We start from the raw sequence: 9,673 nt of genomic DNA on the forward strand, positions 1-9,673 counted from the left end.
CCTTTTGTTCTGCCTTTTAACACTCCCTGTGTGGTTCAGGAGAAAAGAATAGATAAGCTTGAAGAAGACAGTTGAACATAAGTTCACTTATGTAAGTTCTGTTTATTGAGACTAGAAAAATAGGACTTTATATTAGATTTTAAACTACATTTAGTCAAGGTGTGTAGAAGTACAAAGGTAAACATTTGTTATGCAATTATTTGTATCTATGACTCAGAATTCAGTTTTAAATTTTTACTTTCTAAAATCAACATATATAATTTTAGAAGTTGAATTGAGTAGTGTAAATTCTCTAGATTGCACTTTCCAAAAGTGCATCATAAGAGCTTGAGGAATTATGTGCTGTGTATTATTGAATCACTCACCATCATTTATTCTGTTACACAGGATAATGACACTGATGTATACAACAAAAGGAAGAGACCCCTTCGATGCAAGCAGTGTAAGCTTGTATTTAATATCAGGGAAGAGTTAGCAGAACACCTTCATAGTCATGGCCATAATTTTTGTTATGAATGTAGCAAAGGTTTTTTGAGTTCTAGACGCTATATCATGCATATGAGGTTACATGAAGAAGGTTCAATGCTTTATTGTACTGAATGTACTTTCAAAACCCACAGCAAGAGAGGCCTGGCAATCCACTGGAGTGTCATGCATGGGGATGACCAGCAGGGAGATTCGTATGCCAACAAAATCCCAGAATCTGTGTCCTTATTAATATGTGATGTATGTGGTTTCAGGAGTAATCATCTCAGAGGTTTTAAAAGACATGTAACATGTATGCACTCAGGGAAAAGATGGAAAGAATTGAAAGTACCGCAAGATGATAGGGTGGTTGAAAATGAAACATCTTATTACAGTTGTAACATGTGTGACTTCAGCAGCAACTGCCAGACGGGCCTAAAAAGACATATGACACGTAAACATTTTAAAGTTGCTGCCAATGATACTGTTGAGCAAGAAGCTGTTTCCCAGGAAGATGACTCTTTAATTAAATATCACTGTAGCATATGTGAATTCAGTAGTATTCATAAGAGAGGTTTTAAAAAGCATATGTCTTGTGTGCATGATAAATCAGATATTGTTTTAGACAGACAAATTGTAAGCAGTCATTCTGCAGATACTATTGATGATTCAAAAAGAACTTTGAGGTCATACAGCAAAACACATGAATGTAAACACTGTAACAGAAGTTTTGAAAGTTTTAGAATGCTTCGCAAGCATGAAGTTATTTCATGTGGGCGATATGAGTGTAGATATTGTAAAAAGAGATTTGGAGCTGGCAAGAGAGAAGAATATTTAGCTCATCTTCAAACACACAAAGGAAATGAACCAACTTTCAGTTGTAAGATCTGTTCTTATGCTACAAATAGGAGGAGAAGTTTAAGTGATCACATGTGTAGGCACACAGGTATGTATCGTTTCTCATGTCAGTGGTGCTCATTTAAGTGTATAAGACAAAATCGTCTCCGTGCTCATATGTATCGCTACCATGAAAAGGAATTAAGCAAGGAAAAAATAAAGTGTGCAAATGTTGAAGGTCTAGAAAACAAACTGGATTTGAATACTTCAACAGACCTCCAAGCATTAGAAAATTCAAATTGTTTATCACTGCAGAATGATGGTGATCAGAGTTAAATATAAGTTGAATTATTTGGATTTCAAATAGCAGATTACAATTCCTAAGAATTATTTTGTTGCTTAAAAAATAAGACTTTTAGAGTTTTTTAATTTAAGTCATATTGAAAAGGAACTTAAGAATACCACATTGACATATGGATTGTTTTATTCCTTGCTCATAAAAAACCAAAGAACAGTTTGTCAGGTACAAAACTTACACAGTAGTACAGGTATAATGAACATCGTGATTGTGCTTTTTTTTGTGAATTTTGTATGGTATGGTTGCTTTTTATTTGCTGTGCTATAATTAAGGTACTGCCACATTACAGTATTTAAAAGTTCAATTACACAAGTCAAGGCTCTGTTCCAACACTTGTGGCTTTGTTATCTGTATCCAAAATTTCCAGTTACTTATACTTGACCATCCTGTTGTCCCCATTCCTATCCAGGCAACCAACACTTCAAAATACATATTTTCACCTGTGCTAACTTTGTAATCCTTTCAAAACCTTTTTCTCCATATACTGTACATTATATAAGCAGTTTACCCCATTTATTTCTACTTTTTCTTTAGTTTTTGACATTTTTATTTCACTTTCAATATTATTAGCTCAACAATCCCTTGATACATTCCAGTCTTTGCTTCTTGAGATGCTGCTTTCTTTTTCTAACCTTTAGTAGACAGTTTATCTTCTTTGTTTCACATTTTCTGTAACTTACTTTTTCTCTCCTGCCATCATTCATTACATTTGATCTTGAATCAACCACTTTATATGGTCATTACTTTATTTCTGCTAAACTCAACAGTTAGCTTCCTCCTCTATTTCTGCTAAACTCAACAGTTAGCTTCCTCCTCTTCCAAGTACTTTTAAACACACTCAATGGTTTCAGCAACTTCATTTCACTCTAATTAGAGTAAATTATCAGCCTTTCCACTCTCCATTCATGGCCACAAAATATTACAAGGATGTTGGAAGATAGCAGCAGTCGTCAAGAAACAACCAGTGACACCAATTCATGTATCTCTACATTAATTTAGTTTTTGCAAAGAAAAGCACCCTTGGCTTCCTGGTGGAACTTAATAACCAATTCTTCCAGGAGTATATGACCATGAGAAGGCACAAGATATTGCAGTATGTAGTATTTTGGCCTTCCTAAGCACCTTCAAAGGATGAGACATATTGAAGTAAAAATTGATATAGGCATCAAAATCATTGTGCTAGAATATCTATATCAATAGGCATCAGTCATTGTACTGGAATGTCTCCTATTAATCTGCCATCAGTTCAGTAATTTATTGCCTCAGTACTGTTGTAATCTCTTCATTTTATTCCCAAATATAGCATGCTTTGTAATGTATTGTCTTTGACTTTTAGATTGATTAACCTGTGGTTTAAGCATTTTAGATTTTGTGTAATTTTGACATTTTTCACTGGGGCACTTTTGTATTTTGTGTACAAAATATCTTTTTATGCAACTTTTTGTATAATAGACTTGGATTCTTAAAAAAAAAAAAGTTTGAAATACGCTATTCCTCAAGCCTGCTTTTCTCCCATGTGACCCCCACAAAGCAGTATGCAGTACTATATAATTGTTTTGCTGTAACTTCCAGGAACAATTGAGACTTGCCCTTTGTGTTTGTTTTATAATGGTTGATGACTGCACTAGGTAGGACTTATTCAGTACCAATATTTGCAAGTTTATGAGTGCTGTGAGAAATGGTCTGTTTGGAATTGCTTTCAAGTTGCTTATGAAACTGTTGTGTGAATTTCTTACTTGAATCTTACATGTAGATCCGTATTAATTTGTCTTTATAGTGTGATATTATGTAAAATTATTACATTTGAGTTAATTTGAAAATGCTTTACACATCTTTTTAAATTAAAACTATAACCAGATTAGTGTTGTTAATAGAAAAGATTTATCCTAATTGGTCTAGTAGACTGTTTTGATTTCTTGGTTTCCTAATATCAAGCCAGTATCGAAGTCTGAAATCTTTGTTGAATATAAGTAGCAATGTGCCTGTATCTCATGTAAAGTTTTATGCACTGTAGTAATGTCCATTATACTGGCTATTTATGAATTTTTGTGCCATTTTTTTCAACACTGAAATTTTGAAGAGGTAAAGAAAAATCTTATAAAATTTTAAACTTTTAATCATATACATGAAATACACTACTGATTATTCATTCAGAGAAATTGTAGTTACTATATTCATGGAGGCTGTCATGATTACTCACCTAGTTACACTAATTAAGATCTCTTCACTGTCCTTTGTTTAGTGCGCTTTGTCTAAATTTCCATCTTGTATAGGTCATTTAGAGCCAATTTCCCATGATTTACTGGGCCTTCCTACTGGTGTTTTTCTTGCAGTTTTCCATATCTTCTACTGTCACTGTTCCATACCACTTATCATCAAATGTTCAAACTGTCTCTATTTTCTCTCCATGAGACTCAACATCCTCATTTCAGTAATTTGTAATATGCCTGCATGTAGTGCAAGTGTCCATGTAGTTACTGCATGTACTGCTGGCATTACACATGTAAATTACTGTTCTGTTTACTAATGTTAGGGATACTTATTGACCAGTAGTCTAGCAGCCTTTTTTTTTTTAATCCAGGATGTTGGGATTTTTATTCCTACTACTCTCCCAGATACTTGGTTTTCAGTCTGCTGTATCCTCATGCAAAAGAAATGTTCTGACTTTTAAGGCTTGCTGTTCCATTACTAAATAGTGCTCCTCCCCCTATAATCTGTTTTTGTACCATTTGGGCTTCTAAACTCTCTTACTTCATTTATATGATTTTGTACTGTAAGCATCACTTTCTCCATGTGTTAAATTCTATACGTAGTACGGCCAAAGTGTACCCCACACACCACCTTTACATGACCACTACTGCTATGTATACTTTTTCTTTGCTTTTAAGTTTTTTTTTTCCTCACTAAAAGAATGTCCGATTTGTTTCTTTGATTCTGTTAACATTAGTCCGTGTGCATATAGAAGCTTCCAGGAACTTCTTTGTAGCTTTCTCCATTACTGTGATAAAAAAACAATAGTCATCATTGCTGATCCTTGATGGACATCACCATTCATCTCAAATTCTTCAGATATATCAGCCACTGGCTTCATTATAGAAACATCACCCACTTAGCAAGTGTTCACTCCACCTATGTAATGCCAGGTTAGTTGCTGGTCTCATGATTCATAAATACGAGATATAATTTCCTCTTCACATATTTAAAAAATGTCTCGCTATGAAGACTGACTCTGTTGTTGCTATGTGGTCAGCCCCTCACTGGCTATGTACTAAGTAGCTTAGAAGAAATCCCAAGAGCTCTCAATATAATCAGATTTTACATTCTTTGTTGGTGCTTTGGTTATGTCATCATCCTGCATTTTGTATTTATAAGAAGAAAATGGTTTTTTAATTTATATGAAAAAGTTTATCTATTTATATATACAGTATATAGCAAATGAAAGTGGCAAGCTTACTTCATGTGGTCCTGTTAAACCAACAGAGTACATATGTACACTAAAAAAAATCATTCTAAATTTCAAATGTGATATACATGAAGCTGCCTTGCTGCACCTTTATTGATTGTGATTTTTATAAAGCATTTTAACCAGATATTTGAATTACATTTTTAGAAGAATGAATGGCATAAAAGATTTCTACTTAAAGATTATTGTAATTCTGGTTTAATAAGGCTACTGAAGCTGTAATTTATGAAGTAGGTATAAGTTGTAATTATAAGAAAATTCTTTAAATAAGAAATACAAGAAATGAGACTTCAATCAAGTGATTTGGTAAAACCAAGTGTTCAATAATAATAAAATTAATATACAGTATACTGGTATAATTTTGGTTAACCCTGAGAGGAGAGTGGTGTCTGGTATTTTTCTACCCTTATTCCACTTGATATAATGTAACTGTCTACCATTATAAGTTTTACAGTTGCCACCCTACTTGCAAGCATTCATGTTACAAACATTCAGATATGAAGAGACGGTCACAAATTAAAATTGGCCACCCATAAGTTCAAAATTTGCTCTTTCTGCCTATTCTGCCTAGTAAGAACAGAACACAAGCCAGAAGAACCTGTTCATTTAACATCTTTCCTGATTATCCCAAGTATTCTCATGATTAACTACCCTGTATTCTTCTTACAATCACGAGAATACTCTTTCATACTCTTAAGAAATTCCTACTTAAACCTTCCAGATTTAGCTTGTTCTTTGATGAATTCCCATTTCTATATTTCCTCTCCCCATAGGAAACAGCATAGATTTTTGTCCATAGATGGCACTGTGCACTGTTTACTTTATGAACTTATATCCAAGTTTCATTTTTTTACCTTTCTGGCATCCAAAGTAATTCTTTATAATACTGCAAATTTAAAAATAGTGAAAATACTGTAATATATAATCTATGACTCCCAAGCTAATGTGAGAATGTAAACATGACATACTTCATCCATCACCTGAAGCCTACTCTACCAGTTTAAAAAATATATCAATTTCTTTATGTTTTACGTATCATTGTATTAATAAATTAACCTGTGAAATAGAGTATGTATTATGTTTCAAGATGAAAAAACATACACTACTGTACTTACTATACTTACATCGGTGCGAAGAGTATGGTACTTTTAAACTAACTTGAAAAACCAACTTTCAAACGCACTTCAAGATATGACTGGCTGTCCTGAATGTAACAAACTATCCTTGAATAGGTGCAAAGAGTAGGTACCGTAAAACTAACTTTAAAAACCAACTTTAGAACACACTTCAAGATCTGACCAGCTGTCGTGAATATAACTCATTTGTAAGCTGGGTAGTGACTGTACTATCAGATTTACCAAAGATTGTCATTTATGGTTATTCATTTTGAAAAGAGAACATTCAAATACGTGCCTCTCACTGATAGTAATTTACCACAGCTGAAACATATTTAAATTTATATGAAATAAGAAAATTCATGGAACAGTAAATCTAGTGATACAGTACTTATGATTCCAAAAGTACTGAATTTAGTCTTCTCCAAAGAGAACCCTTAACCTTTAAGAGCCAGGCCAAATGGATGGTAACCTAGCCTCCTGACCAGGCAAACTTCATACTCTGCCAATTTGAAAATAATGTATATCAATGCAAAGAGAACAACATGCATATGATATAGAAAAATGATTGGAAACTAGTAATGAAACAGCTAAAAAAAAAGAACACTAAACCTCAAAAAATTAAATTTCTAAAGAACAAAAAAGTATAGCTCCAGTTTTATTAGGGAAAAAAAAAAAACCTTCAGTTGTAAACTGAAAACCTTGCTTATCTTACATAAAATATGCAACAACTGTATAAGCCAGTGGAGTGTAAATGGTCTCCAGACTACATTTAACCTTGGGGAAATACAGCGCCTCCTCAAAGACTAAGAACCTTTAGCATTTTGTTTTCAACATGTAAACAAACCATTACCATCAATAGGCAAAATTTTACCAGCATCATCATCACATAAAAATACCAATTTGCAGTTTTTGGCTATCAAGTTACAAAATGGAAAACAACACCTACACCATCTGCAGGATTATACAATCAACCAAAAAGAAATAAAAATTTAAACTCCAAGCATTAGCAATTAACAAGTCCTCTCCAAGGGCCCTTGTAACAGAAATTTTTATGCCCAAAACCCTGTTTTGGATTACAATACTGTAGTATGTTACCAGCTCTTGTATGAATTGTAGTAGAACAGACCATGAATTCAAATGATCTATGCTGCCTCAGTGACAATAAAACAGACTTATTTATCATAAGCATAAGCATGTTATACTTTCATCAATGGATTTCATGATTTTGTTCATCCAACATAAGTAGATCTGAATGGAACTTATTCGACAATTATATACTAGAGATCATTTTATAATTTTAATTTTTCTGATACTGTACATCTCACTAAACATTTTTCATTACAGGGTTCATAAAGCTAATTGGGAAATGCTGTATACCAACTACAACAATAAATTCCTCCAATTGAATATCTACCAATTACGCAACAACCACATTGCAACTAATAATTTTACTACAATTCATCAAAAAAGCCTTACATGAAGTCATACCTCATTCTAATCTATACCCTGACAAATAAATGTAAAGTACTTTGGTGGGCTGATACGCTACCCCAATAAATAATACATTCAATTGGGAGAGGACTGGACTAAAAAAGTTTTAACAACACTGATAAATCACAACTTTGATAAGAAGGAAACTTACCCAAAATGATAACACTAGTATCAGAAACTGATACACTAACATCAATTAACAACAAACTAAGTACAGAGTTTAGAAAAGTTATTCAAGGAAGAATACCATGGAAACAATGTGTAAGACATCTCCAGCAATACTCCTAAACAAAAAGTATGGCAAAAATTCAGGAATACTCTGTGAATGGGACATTTGTCATATCACCAAGGAATGCTATACTGAAAATTGGAAAAAAAGATTCTCGGTCCTCAAGAAATAAGCATTTGTTCCTACATAAATACAAACCTTCATTCTTTACAGAGGATTTTACTTTGCAAGCACGAGCTGGAACAGCTATTCAAACTTATTGACAAGGTTGTCAATTGCCGACAGGCAGGGGGATGCCCCATCAACCTGTTGGTCTGCACTCCACTTTGCTTCCAGCCGCTGTCAAGTCCAGACATCTTTCATGACTCTGCCCGACTTTTGCCATTTGAACTTTGATAAAACTTGAGTAGTCCTTTTCCGTTTTTTGGTTGCTGACTGTTTATTTTGTATTTTCTCAAACAAGCGTTCTTGCTAGGAATTAAGTTTGTGTGTTCCCTGCTGCTATGATAATGTTTTCATTAGACATGTAACACCGTTTGGTAGTTACACAACAGCTGTTTCATTCTCCAATATACTTGCTAATATATTTACCTTCCAGGTACAGTAGATTTAGCCCCTTAGAAGTTCTGTGACAGTAGGGCTTGCTTTAATTAAGGTAATCCTGCTGTCACAGCCTTCCTTTGTATTCATTGTAAACAGGCAAAGTAGCATTATTCCTTTGATTCCTGTGGCATAGTCTGTGATTTTCAACTACTATAGACGAGGTGAGTTTCGACAGTGGTGGAAGGAGATAAGAGACATTCTTCCCGTCATCATCTTCATCTACTTCGTCCTTTTGAACCCCACCTCCACTCGGACTCTGCTGCGAATTTAGAGTGGGGAAAGTTTACCCAATTTAGAAGGATTATTATGCTTCATTCTGTGCACCTTTCCCTTTGGGGTAGGGAGATGAGTCTATATCACCATCAGCTATTTATTTCCTTAGACTAGAAGTTCTTTTTGCCTTGCTCCTGTAAGCTTTCGAGCTTGGTTCGAGTCAAATTTTATTTCTCTCTCCGAGAGCAGTAGTGATTGATCCTTAATGCGGCTTATTCGCTCCTTGTTTTGTCAGTCTATGGACCAGGTTTACTGGCAGCAACGAGTTTGGACTTCTCCCACTTCTTTTCTATAGTTGGATGACTAGAAACAAGTATCCACTTCAACCCTTCTCACCACAATCCTTTGGGGTTGCACAAAGGGAGTTCTTTTGCAGAGCCATTCACACAGACCATTGGCTTTCATCACCCAGCTATGGGGCGCACTAGGTTTGCTGATGATCCGCAGGTGTTCTCCCTATCTTTCCTTGGTAAGGCAACCAGGGTGATAGGGAAACAATTCGGCGCTCCCCCAGCAGTTTCTTTCTGGATCGCATGGAGAAGGGTTTGCACAGCCTGTTCGCTCTGCCCATTTGTTCCCAAATTCTCTGTTTTTAAATGGCTTTTAGGGGAGCCATGAGATGGTGTTCCTGGTTCTTCCATGGTCGGACGGCGATGGTGACTGAGTAGCATTTGGCCTGTCTGTAGCTGGCTTATCAGGGCTGTTAGAGAGGGGTCATACGGTTCAGACACCATCAACAGCTCCAATCTTTGGTTCAGGCCATTCAAGGGCTGATTGGCTCAGGCTCTGGTACGGTTGCACCCATGGTTTCCGCATGAGTGCAACCTTTGCCCTGC

The 9,673-nt window shown here is 35.0% G+C and overlaps 1 protein-coding gene across 4 annotated transcripts in view; it reads left to right on the plus strand.

Moving 5' to 3' along the window:
• The window catches only part of LOC136834414 (zinc finger and BTB domain-containing protein 41-like), a 96,792-nt gene extending 91,323 nt beyond the window's left edge, over positions 1 to 5,469 (plus strand). For all 4 annotated transcript variants that reach the window (XM_067097006.1, XM_067096988.1, XM_067096997.1 and 1 more), the window contains exon 5: positions 388 to 5,469. In XM_067097006.1, coding sequence (XP_066953107.1) covers positions 388 to 1,638 — 1,251 coding nt within the window. In that variant the 3' untranslated portion in view covers positions 1,639 to 5,469. The remainder of the gene's footprint in view (positions 1 to 387) is intronic.
• Positions 5,470 to 9,673: the final 4,204 nt, after the last annotated feature.

The sequence above is a fragment of the Macrobrachium rosenbergii genome, chromosome 4, assembly GCF_040412425.1.
Source record: "Macrobrachium rosenbergii isolate ZJJX-2024 chromosome 4, ASM4041242v1, whole genome shotgun sequence".
Classification (NCBI taxonomy): Eukaryota; Metazoa; Arthropoda; class Malacostraca; order Decapoda; family Palaemonidae; genus Macrobrachium; species Macrobrachium rosenbergii.